The sequence below is a fragment of the Neodiprion lecontei genome, chromosome 2 (genome assembly GCF_021901455.1).
Source record: "Neodiprion lecontei isolate iyNeoLeco1 chromosome 2, iyNeoLeco1.1, whole genome shotgun sequence".
NCBI lineage: Eukaryota > Metazoa > Arthropoda > Insecta > Hymenoptera > Diprionidae > Neodiprion > Neodiprion lecontei.
In genome coordinates, this window is record NC_060261.1 from 34,359,429 (window position 1) to 34,381,791 (window position 22,363).

Consider the following 22,363-nt stretch of genomic DNA (forward strand, 5'->3'; position numbering starts at 1 on the left):
TTGTTAATCTCGGTAGCGTAAATCTCGTCGGTTGTTACTCTTATATTGCATTCACACCCGTATCCTTGCTGCACCACCTTCCATTATAATGTCTTACCGTAGTTATGTACAACATTATATTATGCTCTTGATCCTTCTTCATTCACCGAGATCACCGCACTCATTGTCATTTTCACTTAACCCAAATAATTACGACAATGGCTCCGCAGACGGCTTTCTACCTTTCAACGAAATATCCACGCCCACGTGTACGGCTGGCAGTTTTTCGGTGGTTGGATGAGGATGAGACGGAGGAGGGGGAGGTGAAGGAGGAAGAGGATGATGATGATGACGATGGGGAAGATGAGGATATATCGGCAAAGTTTGCCCGTTCTGATGAGGAGACCTTGTCTTCCAAAGTGCCCGAAATATAATGCTCCTCGTTTTGTTATCTTCATTATTCTCATCCCGATTCATTTTTCTATTACTTTCTTTTTTTTTTCCTCTTTTTATTCCTCTTTTTTTTTTTTTATTCGGCACATTTCTAACGTCGCTACGGGCACTGTTTTTCCTTTTCTCTTTTTATAGAAGCCTGAAATAGGTGGAGGTATAACTCTCCTCGCGAAACGTGCTACGGATTATTTACGACCAGATTAAGAAAATGAGTCCGAACCGGGTCGAAGAAGTTATCGGAGAACACGAGTTCTCAAATTGAAATTGATAAATAATGTTCGTTTTATACGATTTCGAGTAATTGCTGATAAAGAAATACCAATCCATTCTACAAAAGGCGGGAATATTTTTTACATCTTAATTTGTATGCCAGAGTAAATTACTCATCATCGTTACATACGTTTTAAGACAACGCAACGGTGAAAGAGTTCACATTATTATCTGTCTAATTTTCCTTAAATTACAAATCAAATCGTTTATATTTCAACAGTGCAACATTTCGCCTCTGGTAAAATCGCTGTTGAAATATTGTCGGCCGATCGGCGCTGGGCACCAAAAGCCGTATTGATCGGTCAATAACATTGACGGTGTTTGCGCACCAACCATAACAGAGGTCGAATCGGGAATCGAAACACCGAGGATCGTTTAGTTCCCATCAAACCGATCTCGGATAAACACCTGCTTCGAGTACCGAGTGTTGAGTCGTGATACGACATCGCGGTGTAATAAAGAGTGAACAGGTGAGTGCGTGATCCTTTCTCGACTGGTCGGCAATGTTGCGGCGCAAACACCAGGGGCCATTTATTCACCACGCTACGAGGGTGAGTACGTGTTGGTTGAGTTATAATTCAGGTGACTTTGGCAGCAGGAGTTGATTTGTTGAATTCATTAACGGAAATGAGCTACGATGCATCAACGTTGAACGAAGAATTGTACTTTTGTAGGCGATAACAAAAACTGGATGGAATATATGACGTCATTTTCCTAATGTTGTTACAACGATTCGAGGTTACAGTTGAAATTCATGCGATTCAAAGTTTGTTTCTTGTGTATTCGTAAACGGGACGCCTTTTCGAAAACAAAATTTAACTCGTTCAAGTACAAGTTCTCTACAAGTTAAGGTTGTATCGATCGTACGATATGAAACGAAACAGAAAAAATTGGGAAAATGACAAAGTCAAGGTTAATGAGAAATCAAACTCAAGCCAGTTGATCTGGATTTCATCCAATGAATCTATTTGCAATCTAAAACAAAGTCATAAACGGCTAATTCAAACGGCGGAATTTTGTAATTATTGGTAATTTGAAAAGAGTCGTATTGCTGTCAATATTATACAATTTTCGCATTTAAAAAAAATACACAAAGCAGTGACGTAGCCTTTTTGAAACAAGCCTGTTTCATTTCACTCTGCGGTTTTCAACAACTACGCTAGATTTTTAATGTTTTTCGAATAATTCAATTATAACCACTAAATAATATACCAATGACTATACATATAAGAAGTCAATGAAGCCAAGTTAAATTTTTTAAACCCAAATCGTATTATTTTTGTATTTTGATATAATTTTCCCATCAAAATGCACGGTTACCTATAATGCTTACATCGACGTGAACCCTTGTTCAATAACATATTTATTACAAACAGTGAGCTCTTAGGTAAACAACCGATAATTTCACGTATCTCTTCTCTTCTCTTCACTTCACTTCTCTGTCTTCTCCATATATATATATAAAACTCAACGTTTCGCTGTCTGTCTGTCTGTCTGTCCGTATGTTTGCTTGTAACGCCAGAACTCCTGAACCGATTTTGATTCTTTTTTCCCTTACAGATAGCTAAAACGTCTAGCCAGGTTTTAGGCTATATTTCGTTGCAACGAGATCAATAGTTTCTGTGGTATAACGATATTTGTAAGCCAAGTCGGAACGGGTTGACACACTTAACGCGAACGCTGCCCAAACTCTTTTACAGATAGCGAAAACTTATGTTCAGGAGTTTTCAATCTCTCCGCGAGGTCTATAAAAAGTTCGCGAGAGCATATGGCTCTGTCAAACAGTTTTTGCCCGAAGAATCATTTAAAAATATTCACGGACGGATCCGCAACGAGTTGCACAGCTTTTCTACAGCTACCTGCGTATAGAAATCTTTTGTCTCGGACTCTGCAAACAATGATCTCTTTCATCTCTAAATTCCTTCAAAATTATCTCTCGCGTTTTTCTCTCATCGAACGTCTTTTCCCGTTCCACCTCTCGATCTCAACATCTTTTATCGCACTCCCCTCTCCTCAAATTACGTTCCCATCTCCCTCAAACTCGAGCATATTTTTCCACAAGGATGATGCAACGACTGAGCTTTACGCGTTGCGTTGCGTTGGGAGGGGGTTGAGAGGCGTGACGTGGTGAAAAGCTCCGACAACTCGCGGCCAGCGACGCACCCCGTGAGGAGAAGGCCCGGGCCCCGTCAAGGCTGGTATAAACGGCCACAATCAATACGGGGGTTGCCTCGGCCCACGGAGAACGAACGCGCGCTTCCTTCCTTCCCTCCCTACGTACAACACACCCTCCGCCCCCGACCCCCGTCCTTCACCTATGCCTGTATGCGTCGTTGGGGGTGTGTAACGCCGGCGGAACGTGGGGGACGTACACGTGCACCAGGGATACGGAGTTAGCACGCTCTACTCTGTAATCTACATGTACCAGCGTCGCGTGTATGGTCCGTTTATGGCGTATATCCGTGGTATATCGGTTAATATTGTATAATCTATGACCAACTATGTGTGAAACCACCCTTTGGTCTCTGCATCGACAGATTTATCGTACGAATTTTAATCCGTTTTATTCCGCTACTCGTTGGTTGGTTCCCTCGATGTTATACAATGAAGGGTGCGAAATCGACTCCGACATCGAGAAGGAAAGTTTCGTACTTTTCAAACTTTTGTTTGACTTTATTTTACGCGGCGGTATTATTGTTCGCGGATATTTTTTACACCCGATCGAAATATTTTTTCACTGCAGTAGTTGTACGATTTTTGTATCGAACTCCTTCCGAAGATGATACTTTGCGACATTTCTCATGAGGTGGGTTCTCATCGATTCTGGGTGATATTTTAAAAAGGGTTTAAGTGTGAGATTTGGGAAGAAAATTTTCGTACAATATTACTGTAATTATATATCTGCCGCAGCTAAGTATGTATAAATTTTTTTACATCTTGTATATTTTTTTTCTACAAAGTTGGTTTGAAAACGTTTCTAATGGTTGCAAAGATTTTTTTCATAGAGTTTCAGTAAATTGTTCGACTCGTTGTTCTAGTTTTGTTAATTTTGGCGAACATTCCGAGTCGTTAAAGCAGTTGAATAATTGTCGTAGTAGATTAACTGTGCAGGAAATAGAAACTGAGGCTATAAAAGGGATGTTTAAAATAATTGAACCCTGAATTTAACAATACGCACGCGTTTAGGGTTAGAATTTAGCAAACGTTTAGTCAACGTAATTAAATTAAACTCTTACAGCACCTACTGCTTGATGCTGAATAACGTATACGGTACATGCTCGTTTTAACTGCCTTAAAGGTATAAGTTTGTCGGAAGTTTGAGTCAGGTGTTTCATTGAAATACAACCAGTTAGCCACAATGCCTGTTGTATTATACATTTCATCCAATATCCGTATTAAACACGGTCTGCAACACAGATTTCACACATCATACGAGGTATTCCTCGTCAATTCGACAAATAATTCTCCCTCACCATTTTTGACTTCGTTCATAATTATTTTAACGATCGTCGTAGATCTAACTCGAAAAAATTCTCAAATATTCCTCGATCAAAGATAATTTTAAACCGAATCCGGAAATGAAATCCATATTTTTACATTCTTATCCGTCTAATTTCAGAAAATTGAAAATTCCCAAATTTGCTTAATTTAGTATTTTTTATTGGTAATTTTAATCATCCGCTTGGTTCATAAAAATTAATAATTACCAATATATATATCAAATGAAGCAAATTTGGCAATTTTTTTTCTCTAATTATTCCAATAAATATAAAGAAACAGTTTCAACTTCCGGATTTGGCCTCAGATGATCGTCTTTGATCGAAGAATTTTTAAGAATTTTTTCGACAATTCATTTAAAAAACGTCATTCTGTTGCGATCTTTGAAAATTTATAAAAAAAAAAAAAAATAGCGGTTGAAGAGAAAAATCTGGCACAGTGTAGAGTTAGAGCAGTCGTATAAAAAAAATTATAAACGAAATTAAATATTGTGAGGGAATATCATTCGTCGAGTTGCCGTGGAATACTTCATATACACACATACACACGTGCAATATTGTTATACCCGACCATGTCTTATTATAACATTTTTTGCTTGTCTCATTCTCACCCTCTCGCTCTTTTCACTCTCTTTAAAGCAATAAATACCATTTGGTGTGTCAGTTTGACGGGCGAGTACTGAGGCGTCCAATTTAAGGGTATGAATAACGCCTTTTTCATGGTAATAACGTCAATATCGTGTTGTTTTTCCCCCGAATTTTCGTTCGGCCCATACATTACACGAATACCGAGGTTATTGGTGCGTGCATACATACGTACATGATATGCGTAGGTTATACATATACCTATAAGCTGGTATCGAAAATATAAAATTATCTGTGCTTCTACACCGCGGTGACAGAAAGAAAGTGAACAAAATTATATCCGTGCAATGCACAAGTACGGATTGTTGGATAACTTCTGAAAAATTTTCCGTCAAAGAAAATCTGGGTCTTCTTTTCGTCGTTCGCTTCAACTACGGTGTAATCGATTAGTTTATCAGGGCAGAGGGAGAGAGAGGTATTTGGGTGGTTCTGATGGTATTGTTATGAGCTCAGCGTTTCCTTTTTTTTCAGCTTAAACAAAAAGAAGAAGCAAAAAAGAAATTTCGGTATTTCACTCCCTGTTTTCTTCCATTCTTCGCTGCTTATCGCTCTAAGGCCCCTGTCAGTTGCCTGCACGTGTATATATATATATACACAGGGGAAAGGAATTTATTTTCATACTTGAAAAGTTTCCAACAACCCGATTAAATTATTCCATAATGATATGGGTTTATATTATTATAATTATCATTACCATTATTAAATACGCCAACGTATAATGTAATATTATATACAATTCATAGCGAGCGTTTTGTCCCGGGTCACACGAATTTTATCCCGTTTCTCGGTGAAAAATTTTCGTAAAACAATTTTCACGATGTTATACCTATACAATATATTATAATATGACTATGCGGCAGAGAAGAGAAATGAAAGTGAGAAAAAAAAAAAAAAAGAAAAAACACATTTCTTTCTCCTTTACCTTTTGTTCTTTATATTTTTTATTTTATTTCATTTTATATTCCATTTACCTCCGCTTTTGTATATTATTATCAGGCGAATTCCTTTCGGCGAAAGTAACGCGAAAATAGAAATGTACACGAAGAAACCGGGGTGAATATCACGCTTCGGCGAGACGGTTTCACCGTCGTAAGTTTTTTCCGAGATTCTCGATACCACGCCACCTAGGCGCGTATACCATGTACATACAAGGTGAAAATCAAAATGTGCCAAGAATGTGAAATACACCGCACATACGCGTCCCTTCCTCCTTTCGTCCCGTCCACCTAGGCGTCCAACCAATTTTCAATGGCTCACCGCCGTCTCTGGTTGTCCGGTTTCGACCCTCGGTTATACGCTAACGGATGGACGTCCCGACGGCGCTTCGGGTCAAGGTTAGGGCTCGCAGATTAACCACGGCGTCCCGACGAGGGCGAGAAAGCGACGGAGGCAGGCCTGATAATTCCCTCGGACTTCCGCGGGGAGCAGAGAGGACGAAAACGGGACGAAGGGTGTCGATCGGACAGCCCGACGATCCTGGAGCAGGATCCGCCGTTTGACGGAGTGATCGTCGACGCTTTTCGTCTCGTTGCGCTGGATTTCCTGCAGTGATTCGGCGATTGCAAAAAGGGATGAAACGCAGGTTCCCGACGTCTGGTGCATGCCGTTCATCGGGGATTCTTTTGTCTCCCTCATTATTACACCCGACCCGCCTTCGTCGTCGTCGTCGACGTCGTCAACGCCGCATTTTCTTTTGAACCATTGTTTTCAGGGAAACCCGGAGACCTCCGAGACCCGCCCCCCGTCTGTACTCTTTTCCTTGCATAATCCGCAAAGATGCAATCAGGATATAAATAAACGTCTGCGGATGCAAAGAGTCGGCGGAGGTGGAGGAGGAGAGAGAGGAACCGCGGGGGAAGCTATAATTCCTATTGTTATGGTCAAATTCCAAGGCTATACTTCGTCGTTAAACTTCCTGCAGTACGTTCCAACGTTTTATTCAATCCGATGCGAAATGAGAACTGCGCGGCGTTATAATTTTGCTCAGCCGTGATATTACCGTGCAATTTTCATAAAACGTATTTGATTATGGTATTTACCATGGCGAATTGCCAAAATTTCAATTCAGCGGGATGGAATTATTCGCAAGAAAAGTCATCTATAATTCATTCACACGACGATGAGAAATTTCAGTTTTTGGTAAACAAAAATTTCCCAACGAACGGGGCTGAACCCTCTCAACAAATTCGTAATTCTCGTTTGAAATATCGCTGGACTATTTTTATTAGTGCTACTAAATTAAACGTTTTAATGTCTGTCGGAAATGGACAAGAATTAACAGTAGAACGACCCCGTGTCTCGCTGAATTCACGTTTATACACGGGGAGAAATAAAATGAAAAAATGCGAATTTACAAGAGACATGCAGATACTTGGAAAAAACAACAAAAAAACTTTCGAAATGGCGGGATGTAATTGACTACGACGCGATATCGGTTGGGGACCGTACGTTTTACATTTTCTCTACTACCTGGTTGATACATTTTCAAGGAAAACGTCTCGCAGGCCAAATTCCAGAGTTTTCCGATGATCGGAGCCGCCTTTAATGCCTTACGTCGTACGACAGCTGCTTTTACTACAATTGAATCAGACGTGCCGACGTGCAAGAGCGGAGATCTCAGGACACCCGACTCAGATCTATGATTGCTTTTCAAAATCCCGCAGTGATAAAACGGCGTGATAAAACTGCGCTGGGAAAAAGAATCTCTTGTTGAGACAGACCGACGTAGAAACGTAAAAAGTAACCCTTTATAGAGTTCACTTTGGCAAAATAAAAAAAGGAAAAAAAAAAAGACCGCGTCTGTATCTCTTTTACGATCCTTTATACGCCTGACACATTCGTTCGTGCGGTGAATCGCGAAAGGAAAATTCATGAAGTAACGAGAGACCGGCAAGTAGGAGTGAGAAAATAAAAGAGAAGAAAACTCTCGGAAGATTGTTCTTCGAAAAGTTCTCTCCCGAAACACATCGACGCAGTCTTGATATTTGCCCTCCGAATTTCTCTCTTCCTCGCCTTCGTCTCAAAATCGTCAACGAGTCAAAGCTCGCTCTTCGAAGGGTTGAACCGATCGCAGACTCGTTACAACCCCGATAAACCCCTCGAGTATTATACAGGCAGGATATTTTTTGGCAACAACAGCCTCTCGCCTCGCTCTCTCAGCTTCCATCGATCAGCCGACCGAGTGTGTGGCTTCAAGTGGCTGCTTACTTTTCCTAATTGTAATCGGGGACCTGAAACGCTAGGGGGACATTCAGCGTGTAGATTAACCGGTTAAGTATTTACCGGGACCGATTAGCAAACGCCGAACTCCCCGCGCACGAACGTAAATACCCTCTGCAGGCATATTCACCACACACGGTGAAAAGGACGGGCTGCCATGTTCCTCGCTCAAAACGTTACCTTAACCCCAAACGAGGCTGGGCCCAGAGCTACGAATTAATTCCCCCGTAGGCACTAACGCGGTATAAATGTCTCGATTACAGAATTGGTGATACACCCTCTGAAACCTGTCTCCTCTCTCTCTCCGTCTCTCTGTCTCTCGCTCTCTCTCTCTATACTAAATAGAAATCAACGTTAGGCTTCGTTCGTCTAACCGTCTATTTCTCCATTTTCCTTATACGTTTACAGAACCGGAGTATTCCTCTTTCCACGTGAACTAGAGGGATTCAAAAAGTCAATTAGCCTTTGTTGCGGTTTCGGCAGATCTTCTCTTTTTGACAGATCGTTACAAAGTGCTCGGACGATTCTCAAATGGCTTGGATTTTGCCGAAATGTACAACCTGAGTCTCGATTCTCGTATCCCAGATTTTGCGAGTTATATGTATTTTCAGGACAATTGTGTAATACGTGACTACGGTTTGTGTTTGGTTTCTTTCAGCTCTCCGAGGACGATCTGGAAGTGATTCAGGGTTCCCTTTTCGCTGTATCACGTTTGAAAGAAAGGGGGAATTTCCTTTTTCAGTTTTTCGTATTTCAAGGAGCGTAAGGCGGAGGCGGCTTCCCTTCGGGCCATTTTCCTCCTCATTCCCATCCCTTACTCTCCGTCCGCGATTACTTGAGCAGTATAAAATTTACTTTTTCGGAACAATGCGAGAGCTTTGAAAGCTTTTTGTATTATAACGTCTATAACAACGAAACGACGAGACTCGACTGCCGCGGGCTTAAGGATGACTTTTGTACACTTGACCCGCGAAAGGCGACCGGCGGTATTCGCAGGCACGGGATAGGGTTACGGGAACGGCTTTTGGTCCTCGGATAACTTGTTCGACATCCTTTCAGGAGGAGCTGGAACGGCAGGGAGCTGAGAGTATAGGGTATCGGGTTCCGAGATCTTCGGCAAACCCAAAGACAGCTCGTTATCCTTGGCAAATATTCAGAGCAGATCATCGAGCTATTTACATTCAGCGGAAGGAAAGGACCGGGCTTCCGGAGATCCGAAATCCTCGTAAGATTATATCGAGTGATATTCGCCGAGTTCAGATGTTAACCCAGCCCACGATTGACCCTGCAGGTTTCAAATTTCCCGCCTCTCGCGCCAGTCTCTTCTGGATAAAATCACTTTAGTCTCGAACCCTTGTACTCGCATTATGCATGAACCTTTCCCAGCTATGACTTGGCCGCTCTTCTGACTCGACGTGATCATCGACTTTCATGATACTTTCAAGTATACCCGTCTTGTAGGCCTTCCGAATTTTCCCCAAACTGCCCTGCAGCTCCGCTCTCCGCCGGGAGATTTTATTGTCAATTTTACACCGTCCTGGGTCCACGAGTGGCAACAGATTTCAATCGAACGGATCTCATAACTATTACCCAGTGTGCGTAGAGAATTTTACCTTATTCGATACGCTTTTCATGCCATCGAAGCTCCTTTATTTCTATCAATAAACGTTCCACTCGCGGATGAAAATAGAAATTCCTCTCGATCGATACCGACATTGATTCGTTTCGCCACTTGACGTTGATCGTGTAGCCGACAGTAATATCAATAAAATTTCACATTCAAAACGAACCGAATTGATAAGCAAAAAAACATGTTCCAAAAACTATAGGCTTTACAAAATTCATAACAAAATTATTTATGGCTCATTTCGAAGCACGCTTAAAAAGTACAGCAGATGTACCAATTCTTTGCTCGATGTCAAAGTTTGAGTAGTAGCTTCTAGTACCACACTTCGCGCAGCTATAACGATAAGCGTAGTACGGTCAGATTACAGATGAAATGATAAGTTATGAAAAAGTAAATAGAAGCGAAGCGCACTTGTAAACTGGTCGGAACCCAAACTCACCCAAAACACCGAGTCGAAAGTTTATGGAGACGACGATGAGCCGGCCCTGGGCCGCCAAGGCTGTTCCATCCAGAGAATTTCCGGCGCCCCAGGAGTACGAGTCGCCGTGGACGAGGAGCAGCGCGGGAAGAAGGTCCGTGGGATTGCCTGGATAAAAATTTGAGAAGAAGAAAATATTGGTCAGTAATCGGCGCCCAGAGAACCTTCGGCGAATTAGGTGACGAAAATTACGGAGTTGCGTTAAACTCGAAGGCTAGAAGCTCGAGGATTCGGCGGTTCTTAATCATCGTGGCACTGCGGGACAATATCGAACAATGCCGCGGGGGTGAAAAAAATGATTGTCAGTTACAGCGTCGTGATTTAACGCTGACGTATTTCGCGTCTTTATCTCCGCCCCTCTCTTCCCCTCGTTTTATTATATATTTGATATATTTTTCAACAGTACCATAAAATATCCGGGGATAAAAAATCACCACGTCAAAGTAACGAACGACCAGTTTGAGAGTCGGCAAACAGAGCGGCGGGCTCTTCGCACGGTTCTTCATTTATCTTCCGGATTTTAAGGGTCGCACCGGTTTATCATTTTTGTCTCCGACCTGCTTCTCCTCCTGTCACTCCGCAGCCTCCTTATCTCCTTCTTCTCTCTTTGCCATTCTCCGCGCCTTCGTCCTTCCAACGATACTCGGATAACCGACGAATTTCGCATACCGAAGAGCGAGAGGTCGCTGAATTATCACGAATACTCGTTTCGAGGCCGCTCGGAACGTCATCGATCCGCCGGTGATCAAAGCTACGTTAACTTTGAACTGCGGTTAAGTTTAACGCGCGTCGTCCTGCCACCTACGATAAGTCTTCCTAAAAAAGTAATACCTACGAGCTTCGATTCAACCCCCTGTTTCCAACCTGTTGCTCACCCTGTGTGCACTTCGCTCGCCGCTATACTTTTCCCACGCATACACAACCGTGTGTGGGTGTGACCTACAGGTACACGCGGTATAGCTGTGCCTTTATCCCGCAGCCTCTGCGGAGGATTAGACGTTCGCCGACGACGCCGCGACGCCATGAACTACTGCTCTGCTTTGCCCCCAAACGAATAAACCTCCGCTGGCCGCTTCGGCCTTCCTCCTTCCTCTTCGCTGCAATTTTTATGAGACTAGCAAAGCCCCGGAATCTCGTGTCGTATCATACCCCGGAACTTTTGTAGCCACCAACTAAAACGCTCGCCTGCAACAGCTTGGTTAAATTTTTAGCGAAGCGATCGAAGTGCGAGAGTTACGAATTTAAAACTGGAACATTTTTCCCGGTACGTAATTGCAAAATTTTTGCGTTTCTCCAAACTGTTACTGAAATTTCCTCGAGGTATTTAAATTTTATTACGTACGCTGATCTTGAGGTACGTGCGGTTTTAAGGAGATTATCAATGAATTTTCACTCGGAATCGCGGCTTCCACAGTTTCTCGTAAACTTGGCCCGTATTTTACACAGGCTCAAACCGTTGCCGACGGATTTGCAGCCGAACTGGGGATCTGAATAATGGAAGCAAGGAGGGTTCCTATTGATCAAGAAGTTTGCCTCAATCGGCTTACCAGAGCGAATCCAAACGCATGCAGGGTTACTCCGTGATATAGTGCTAATAAAACCTGTCCATACAAATTTGATCAGAAAGTGAATATAGATCCTATTGAATCGCGCTACTGTCGAATGAAAATTCACAGTCTCGATCTACCTCGCATGTTTATCGTATCAGCAAATAATTCGCGTATTTTCAAAGTTCTTTCAAACTCGAAATCTGACAACGCGTTATAGAATTCAACGTGGCAACGGATATTCCCAGTCGTTCGAAATGTGTTCGATTCCTTTGCTTTTCCTCGTCCCGAAAATGTACTGAATTAAGCGAAGCGACAGCTAGATTGCGTGAAAGCTCGACAATGGGTACCGGAGCAGACATTGCCGCATGAAAAGCACAACTTGAATAGGAGGGTGAACAATTTATTCAGTCCCGAGTTTCGCGGGTACCAGCTCCGAGTTTTCGGCTTCTCAATATCGGTAGAATGTGTTACATCAAACATTTGTTTGTTCAGATGTCGGTAGGAGGGGGCGGTTTCGGTTATACACGGGGTGGAATTTTATCCGAACTTTTATCAGACTCTGGCCAATCTCCCGAATGACAGCCTCCAAAAATGGCCCGAGGTCAATTCATTTCGGTTGAGTTTCATTCGCTTCGAATGACGGGATTCCCCCGACGATTCTACCGACTAATAAATTCCTCCGAGCGAGAGAGAGAGAGAGAGAGAGAAGGACGCGAAGCACATACATGGGTACGAACCGCCTCCCGTTATCCAGACCCAATTCTACATATGTATCACATCCTGAACTCAACTTGTCCAGCGACTCGATTTTAACATCGGCGGAGAGTTTTGCCGCGAAAAAAAAAAGAATGCTCTGCGAACTTGGAGAGGTCCGTTCGTACGGCAGCTTGGAGGGTCTTGAAATTTGGCAAGAAACCCGGTGCATAAGTTGGATTATTATAAGAGGGAGTTATCGCGTCGGCAAGGAAGGTAGCTCCTCGAGGTTGAGCGCTGGAATATCCTTCGCATTCCGTGCTTTGAGAACCATATAGCTCTATACCAGCTACTACTTCTGCGAACGAGCTTACGAAGCGTGAATTAAACGCTTCCAGTTCGCTACTCGAAGCGCGGGGGTCTTTTTAAATCGAGAAGACTCCTTCTATGCAGACAAATGGAAACTCCCGAACGGCGTTGATACGAGCACAAAAGAGAGAATGGGACGGCGGTGACAGGAGGAAAAAGAGGGAAAATTGAGACCGAGGAAAACGCCTTTCTCCTATCCCACCCCTACCCCCCACCCCCACTTCGCATTCCGAGTTCCGAGTTGCACTGCAATTCCTCCCTCGGAATATTCCATTGTCCTTCATTTTTCCCCATTCTCGTTTTTTATTAGGCACGCTACAGTAATTGGCTACAACGAGGACTCCGGATGCTACCAACAACAACACGCGATACGTAAAGCCCCGGTTAATCAGTCTCTGAATAATGAATATTTATTCTCGCTTCAGCATAAATACTCTTCTCTACAGTCTGCAGGCTGGCGGTAGAACGCTTTTCCACTCGCGTTCGGTCCTTCGAATAATTAAATGTCTCTGCATCTTCTTATTGTATATCCACCCACTACAGCCGGTATCGTCCCCTCTTTCGAATGAAACAGATCTCGTATAAATTTCAATGATTTTCTTTTTATTTCTACTCCTGAAAGTGTTTCGCTGACTTTCCGACTCCTCGCCGTCTCAATCTAGGTATTAAATTTCTCTTACCAATTAACACCGAGACAACCATTAGGGCATTTGTATATAAGGCAACTCCGACAGACGAGACAGATTTAGACTCAGTCGCGTTGGTAATTATTTTCAGAAAAATCTGAACCTCTCCGAACAGGCTGGATAATAATCAGCGACGCGTACGGATGTTCGGAGTTTCTGAAACTCATTCCAGTTTAGTCCAATCTCTGAAGTCTAACTCTTGAGAGAAAATTTTGACCGAAATCTCGCGGCGTTACGGCGAGTAATGACTTTTAGAATAAAGTAAAAAATTGAACTTTTCTCAAACCAGATGCAGGCTGCCATTCCCATTCATAAAACTCAACCCACAAAAGTGAATACCCCGTATAATTTGAGCAAAAACTGAGGCACCGAAATGAGAAGAAGACGGGACTCGATCGAGTTGAAAAGTTTGACGTATAGTTCTTCATCCGAGAAATGTGCAGAGAGAGAGAGAGAGAGAGAGAGAGAGAGAAAGCTGCCGAATATCTCTGGATAGATTTATCAAAGGCAGCACCGTCGTTTTTTAGGATCCGCAGCGATTCATGCCAAGTGAAGATTTTCTTATGAACGTGACTACTGGAAGTGTTGGCTCCGGTATGTTGTGCTGAAAGGACACGAGGCTACCTCACTCCCGCGGTGCTTGCAGGACTCCCGAGGGACCCAATCGACTGCAATGCACTACGGAATTGAGAGAGCAACGCGTTTCTCGCTTCTGCCAGCTCCGTCGATGCGCCGGTTCAAAACTGCAACTCCGGTTCACTGCAGTGTCTTCTTCCTCCCGGTGCTTCGAGCTCTTAAGTAGTCGGAGTCCGGACCTCGATACTGCAGCCCTGCAGGTCGATATCACCCGTTTCGAGCCCTCTTCAACTTCCAAGCAATCCACCCCCCCCCCCCCCCCCCCCCCCAGCCCCATACTCAAGACCATCCGTTCCCCGATATCCTCCAAGTATACCAGACACGCTCAAGAGAGTTCTAACAAGGTGTCGGATATTTATGCGAGTTACCAAGTAAATATACCTTAAAGCATAAGCGTCCGAAACTTTCAGACATCTCTCTCGCGGTGCCTGTGATAGATGGACCGGTTTTGGTTATCTTATTGGTCTCAGTTACAGCGCTGTACGTTACGTGTGATTGGAGAATAGTACGGTCACAAATGTTACAAAGGTACTTTGATATAAATTAAGTGTATTTTTTAAACAATAGACTGTACCAAGAGTTGAACATTTTTTGCAGACCCGTCTCTCGGAACAATCTGTGCACTCTCTGAGTATTCTCGTACGAAGTAAAAGAAAAAAGAAAAAAGAAATAGACATCGAGAGAAAAATACTGTAAGAAATCCTCTCGACCTTGACTCGAGGTTGTATTGAAATAACGGGAATGTCACTGCGACCGTAAAAGTTGTTGAAATTAACATACTTCGAGTACTGCAATCTTGCATATTTTTCTCTCAGTTTGTAATATTAAAGCTTACAATGAATGGTGTATGAAAGTGGATTTATTTCACGTAGCGTGTTTATCGTGCCAGGGGTCTACCGCTAACAATCAAAGTACAATGGTGTTAGAATTTCAACTAAAAATACAACTTCTGTTGCAAAATTTTTGTAACAAGATGAGGTTGCTGTCGAAATTTTATGATACTTGGGATGCTCGTTTGCTGGTGAATCAAATTCAAACCAAATTCTGTCGCAAACAATGAAAAAGATTCTTTTTCATAAAAAATTTCTTCATAGTTTCAAATTTTCGATATTTCAAACGAGCCTATGAAATTTCATAAAATTTTCACACTGTTTTGACAATACTTCGTTTGTTTGAAACCATTGCAAATTATGATCAGATCAGTTAACCACTGTGCATACCTAAATTAATTCGTTCAACATTGTTGAGTAGCAAATGTTTGATACGTTTGTAAAAAAGGCGCACGTTCCATTGTTACTGGAACGAAGTTCTTTAGCTAATCTCTTGAATTACACTGGAAAACAAGATTCTGAATTGGCTAAGCCTCTTTAAGCCAGTATCCACGAGTTCAGACCCGTAAAACATGCCCCGAATACAACATGCTTCGAGACCTCCAGCCTTATCCTCGAAAACACAGGTACGTAACTCTTCGTCTGCGGCTTCAGACGGTGAAAAAATATCCTCGACAACGTGCTGGAAACTATCTGGCAGTTACAACGTTTCGCCCCAGCAAAAGACAGTCGCGATTAGCCGAGTGGCACGAATCTGGAATCTCATTATCCACACAAATGCACGTGACCATGGAGGTCTCACCCACTCGCCAAGAAATCTGTGTGTTCAAGTTTAGGCAGGAGTCCAAAAATTACGTACGTACCAGGCACACACACAATTCGCTTCCTACGTGAAACACACACGCTGCGGAACGAAGGATGCAGCGGGAAGGATTGATCGGTACTCGAGGATACAGCGATGTCTGAGACTGGGATAAGTCTCAGGATATCCTCGCCGATCGTTTTTCGCTACAACGAGCACACGGCGTCGAGGAGTAGGTACCGAAGTAATCCAGCAACAAGGATTTCCAAATTACCCTCCACCACCCTAGCCTATAATGCGCCACGCCCAGTGTGCAGGCCGCTCTACAGCCCTCGCCGGAGATGAGAAAGGTAAATTAACCGCGCGCCGTTTTACCGCTCGGAAGTAGAACTGCCTCAGGTTCCATTTGAACGAAGTTGCGATCTTTACCCATCCCCTTTGCCCGCCGTCTTTTTAACGACTACCTACTTCTTTACGCCACCGCCGAGTACCTGCACCCGATAATTTGGAGGAGAAAATTGACTGTGACAAACATCTGTGATCGGGTTGTCTCACGTGAGTACAAAACTGACTGGACCAAGTCCGACCCTTGTTTTATTGGTGGGAATTCCGAGTCGGAAGTAGAGTACAAGGCTGGTAGGTATACGACGATTTTCGAGAAACCCAAGTTGCCGAGAATATATCGACTGTCAGGAACGAAAATGTGTCGCACGGCGTATAATAATTTTGGTGAAATACGTAAGTACGTGGAAAAAAATTGTTGCGTCTGAGACTCGCGACGCGTGCTATCAGTCCAACCGTGACGACAATCCATCCCTTTCAACATTCCCCTCGTGCGCATATCGCGTACCCATACATACCCACGTCGTGTGAAAAATGTTATAATTTATTTGCCTTTTTCCGATAGTAGAGGTGGAGGGGCGGGAGTGGGGGAGGTATTTACACCCCGGTGCTACTACAGTTCGCAGTTTTTAGTCCTCGGCACTCAGGCGTGATTTAAACGGTTTTTTGTTCGAACGTTTCACGTTTCAGGCGAGTTTAACCGCTTTTTGTAAGTGCTCACTAAGCTGGTAAAAATTGGCGTATAACTGCGCGGAGGTGAAAGTTAGTTGGTTAGCCTGGTTATACCCCGCGAGCCGTGCTCCCCCGGCGTAAATTGACTCGTAATAACTTCAACTCCATTATACATAGCCTTGTTGAACGTATTACCCGGCTTTTGTGTAGGTTCATAACTGGTACAAGACTACAAAGTGTACAATGTACATGCCCTGTGAATGTTGTCTGTACGATTCGTCCGCCGGCTGCGTTTATGCTCATTTGTCCGCAGGGGTAGATCAGTTTCCTATTCTTACTCTGAATTAATCGCCTGCGAGGTAATTTCCGTCTACATCGTCTACGACGAGTCGCTACAATACTTGTTTCAGCGATTTTTCTTTCTCCTACCAACACTCGTCCGTGAAAGAGGGTGGTTTTCCAATCGAGAAGATTAAATAGCTTCGCGAAGCTCTGCAACACGGAGGAAGGAAAACAGATGAGTTATAAACTCGCGGCATGGAACCTAAATTAACTTAAAGTAGGCTGCGCACACAACCCAAGAGTTATCTTACGCCGAGCACATGTGCGGACTAATGCCAAAAGTTTTCCCTTGATAAACCTTTGCCGGTAGGCACGTACCCTAAGTCCTTGGCGCTAATTGCGCAAAGTAGATTACCCGGGAAATTTCCATTCCTATTTACATCTGGATTATAATTCGTTTTTAATTTATTTTTATTTTATTTATTTATTTAATTTTTCACCCAATTTCTGCCCGTTCAAAAAAAAAAAAAAAACACCTCGACCAGTTTGCAAGGATCTTTTGCGTCACGCGTATCGCTCTAACCCTCCCTGTTTGTGAATATTTTGGCGACAACGTGGTGGGATCGACGAATTACGGACAGGCTTGAAATTGTTGGGAAATAAAGCGGCGTCGCGTAAACAATTATTTATCCAATTACATGGCGTGGTTTATTTAGCGTTTCTCCCAGGGTAACACGTACCCACGCACGGGTGATTCGGATAGAATTGATGTCAGCCAGGAAATTATCTCAACTTAGGGGACGAGTGTTGTAACGCGTTGATGCCAAAAAAGTGGTGCTTAACTTTTTCGATTGCTGTTTTTTTCATCCCCTCGTATACGCAGCTGTGTAATACTGTCAGTCTCTTTTTTCCGGGTAACATCGTTAACTTGGTCATCTTCGTCCTCTCCGCGTGACCCGCAACAAAGTCGAATAACATAATTCAGTTCTGCCAGAGCCGAGCTCGGAGGAACGGAGAGACGGTCGATTGGGAAAGAAAAACCAGAACGACTCGGGCAGGAAAGACCAAGTTCGGGATTCGGAAAGTCCGAGAAGCTGCCTGTCGCAAAGATTTATAATCGAGGGGATAACTTTTCCACAAAAGACCTGCGACTCGCGGTTACCAAACTCCCGCGCAAGCTCTCATCGAGTTTACTGCCCCGCGAAATCGAAAAAAAATCTTTAGAGCCTTTCATTTATCGCGTACATATCCAAGCGACTATCAACTTTTTAACTTTTAAAATACCGAGCTTAAAATCAAGACTGCGGTTTCATATTTCGCTGTTTAATTAAAACTCAACAAAATTGGAACCATGTTAGTTGCACTGCGGCAGATGAGCCGCTCCTAATGAGTGGCTTTGATGGTAACGCGATTGAAGCTTCCATCGTGAAACTACAGCAACTCCTGAAAGGTATTATCCGCTTTTACGGTTCACTCATATTCGGGCCTCTCCGCGTAAACCGCTCTATCTCAATCTTTCCTCCGCACCTTGGACTTTGCTGCATTACGTGTAACATGGAAGGTACTCTTCGAGAAGAAGATTCATACCCGTATTTATTACTGTCGCGTAAAGTGTGAACGAGTTACGTGTAGACTAAGTTTCTGATGACAGCGTCGCCTTGTTTATGATCCCATTATAGGGAAGCGGTTGAAACGTGACGAAAAATTATGAGAGACTATTTTCTAAACCATATAAATATATTCCTTTCCTCCGAGTAGCCATTTTTCATCGCAATACAGCTTGCAGCTTGGAATCTCATTCCTCTTCAATCATTGCACGTTTGTAATAAGTTGATTTGAATTGAGAACAGGTTTTTCATCACAGTTGGTTCGTGGACCGTTCCTCTGAAATTGAACTTTTTGAATTCAGTATTCTCAGGGGGAGAGTAATGGCAGAGTAATTAATCAACATTGTTTTTATTGCTAATCAATCACCGTCAGCACCAGAATATGGCTAGATACGAGAAGGAGATTATAAAATCAATTTGCGCTCGTGTATGTACTACAAACGACATGCTAACTGCAATTACTTCGGTCTAGAGAACTAAAAGAACGGTTATGAATTGATTTGAGAAATGGGAAAAATACAGCTTCAGTCACGCTGTAATTGTTTTCTGAAACAAGTCCAACGGAAAAAGTTACGCCACTGTCGAGGGTTGAAGCTTTTTGTAACTCGTTGCAGGTCATACATCACCCGTAGAAATCGATGATGGTAATCACACGGGCATTGTAAAAAATCTCATCAAAATTTCCCCCATTCATTACCGAACGTCTCTTCTGTAAGAATGACTGGAAGACTCGATCGAGAGAAGTAAGACGAACTTCTTAATGTAAGACCTCCGAGTAATTTGTATTGTTCTAGGAATTTCTAACTATTGTCAGATGTCTACGATCGGTAAACTGATATGAGTTTCAAAAAATTTGGAACCTTCAGTCACAACTGTTATGCTTATCATTAGTCACGCGATATCCCGGAAAGCAATTACGTCGTGACTGCATCCGTATTGCCCCATTCGTCAACGTCAATTCAAACGGAACCGTTCAATTCTTCGTTGAATTCCTTCATTCAGAGCAGCAGTACGGTTTGGGAAATGTGCTTGCATACAATCTTGACTAAATGCATATTCAAGCATTACGCCGAAATAGTATTTTGTGATTCTTCACCGTAAGTTGCGACACGATATTAACGATTGCATTAGAAAAATCGAAGAAAAAAACATTTGTGAAAGTATTCGATGTGTCCGTGAGCACCCCTCACCTCTCCATCTCAAAATACAGATTGAAACGTGCATTGATATTCATCCCTGGGTGAGAGGGCGTGTAAAGAGGTACGAATACAGAGTGCGAACAAGATGAAAATCCGAGACACGAAAGTATCGGCGACGCGTGAATTTGATGGTACGAATTAAACGAGGTCTGGGTGTTGTTGTCTCACCGTGCGGCGTCCTTGGAACGTAGAGGTTCAAGTAGAGGCAGTCCTCGCTGTGGTTGGTGAGAATGGGGGTTATTTTTTGAAGATAGGCCCGCCTCCGAGCGGACTGGGCATCCTCCGGACGCGGCGGCCTCTGGGGGCAGGCGGGCGGCATGGAGTCGGCGACCCTGGTTCCTCGCCAGGGCGTCGGTGTAACCGGAGGCATGTAGCGCAGGGCCCCGGCCGGCGGCGTGGCGTAGGGAACGCCGAGGTAGGCCTCGACGGCGGCGACCCTCGCGACGATTCCGCGCAGCGCTCCGTACCGCGTCCGCACGACCCTGGTCCCGTACTTCTGGCCCTCGGCGAGGGCCGCGACCCCGTTGCTACCGAGGAGGACGACCTGGAGGACGGCGGCGATGCCCAGGGCCCGAAGGGCCGCCGGTTTCCATCCCTCCTGCTGATCTCCGCCGAACGAGGCCCTCTTCTTCCTGGTAGCAGCGCAGGTGGGGGGCGTCCGCATCGCGTCACGCCGCCGCGGGTCTGCCTCCCCGGGTCCCGCATCTGTTTTGGGCCTCGCTGGCCCTCCGTGCAGGATAACCTTCGGATGACCGGATGCCCCCCCGCTGGCCTGTCGCGTCGTACCAAGTTTTACGTCTCGGAAAAATATGAGCCTGAGCTTTCGATCCCGTTCGCTCCGAGCCTGCTGCCGCTACCGTCGACAATGACAACCACAACTTTAACCGATCGACCGGCTTCTGGTTCCAGTCCATTTCCCAGGACTCGCGACCCTGATATGTTTGACGATCCGTTACCGCTGCGTACTCGAACACTCGGCCGATACTCGCTGAGAGACTTCATCGACGACGCGGTGGTTGCTCGATCGCGTTTCGGTCACTGTTCCATCTCTCTTCTCTCTTTCTCTCTCTCTCTCTCTCTTCCCCTCTACTCTCCAAGTCAACCGGTCGACGATTTCTCGCCGTCAACCTTCGTCGAGTTACTTCATCTAACGGGGGATGGAATTAGTCTGTCATCTGGGGAAGCCCATGCTGAAGCGGACCCAAGCTATCAATTCCTGTATCAATTCGTTAGGAGCGGCTGTGGGGAGGTTGCATATCAGAAGATCCGACACCGGTGATCTTTCGCCAAGACGGAGTGTAGGACAATCGGCCTCCCCCACTCCACAGTATCAAAGTGTTACGCTCCAACTCCAAAGTGCTCAAGCTCCGTTGTGCAATTCCGTGACATGGCTGTCCTCCGGAGTACGGTCCGGCACGTCGAGTCTGGTGTACCGTCGTAAATAGCCTCGTAACCGCGTTACGTCCGTTCGTCGAAACGAGGCGAGAATCAGACAGTTTCCGATTTAGCACCGCGTACGCTCCTCTGCGTCAAATCCTTCAATAGCACAATTTCGAAGCGTTCGTTAGGGCCATATTGTCAATTCTCTCGCGTTCGAAAGCTCCCGGATACCTCCTTACCAAACCGAGCGATGAAACTTTGGTAAGCAAAAACACAAGGCGAGGGTAAACAGGTCCAATTCCTTGCACAGGAGCAACAGCTTGCCGGGTAGAAACACTCCGAGTTAGGTCCGGTCAAGCGAGGGTGGAAAAAAAAAATGTGCGAAAACTCGAGAGGAAGGCGGCGGTGAAGGAGACGAATCACCTGGCAAGCTTCATCCATCAACAACTCTGTTCTCTCAAACTTGACCGAACAACAACAACAATATCCTTTCGCGCGTCGATCCGCACATTCCGCAACTACGACACTGTCCCGCGACTATCATGTTCGGAAAAAAAAAACAAAAAAATGAACCAAGAAAATAAAAATAAAAAACAGGGAATATTTAGTGTCAAAAGTTTGTTTCCTTCATCGAACTCTTCCCAGGATTCCACGTTCCCGTATCCTTTCCCTTTTTATTCCTTCTACCGTAAACCGCAGAAACTCCTGCCGGGTATCGAAACTCCGGAACAGCTGCGTGCGGAGCTCGACGCCGGATTCACCACCCTCGGCCTGTGCAGATACCGCGTAAGTGCGGCTCGCCCCGTCGACGACACCCTGTTCGAGACGTATTCGCCCAGGGTCTACTGGCGCGAACCGGCGCGAGCCACCGGGTCTCACAGGGCGCTTTAGGGCGCCGGGACGCGAGCGTCGGGGCGCCGGGGTCCAGGGCGCAGACGCGCCAACCATCCCCTGGTCGGCGTCCGATCGATAACTCGACGGCAGACCCTGACTCATCTCGCCTCTCCCTCGCTCCCTCGCCTCTTACCCGATCCGCTGAAGGACGCTGTTCCTTGAAGCCAGCCAGCCAGCCAGCCAGCCAGTCAGCCTCATCCTGCTGCCTGCCGTGCCTTCGACGCGATTCGGCCAGGGCTTCTTGCTTCCTTCG

General features: G+C 44.6%; 1 protein-coding gene across 4 annotated transcripts in view; it reads right to left on the reverse strand.

The window, feature by feature from the left end:
- Positions 1 to 22,070, reverse strand: part of LOC107219027 (neuroligin-1) — a 72,939-nt gene extending 50,869 nt beyond the window's left edge. For 3 of the 4 annotated variants that reach the window (XM_046731303.1, XM_046731301.1, XM_015657091.2), the window contains exons 1-2: positions 20,005 to 22,070; positions 10,130 to 10,276 (exon numbers count right to left, since the gene is read on the reverse strand). In XM_046731303.1, coding sequence (XP_046587259.1) covers positions 10,130 to 10,276; positions 20,005 to 20,500 — 643 coding nt within the window. In that variant the 5' untranslated portion in view covers positions 20,501 to 22,070. The remainder of the gene's footprint in view (positions 1 to 10,129; positions 10,277 to 20,004) is intronic. The other variant, XM_046731302.1, reaches the window with a different exon arrangement.
- Positions 22,071 to 22,363: the final 293 nt, after the last annotated feature.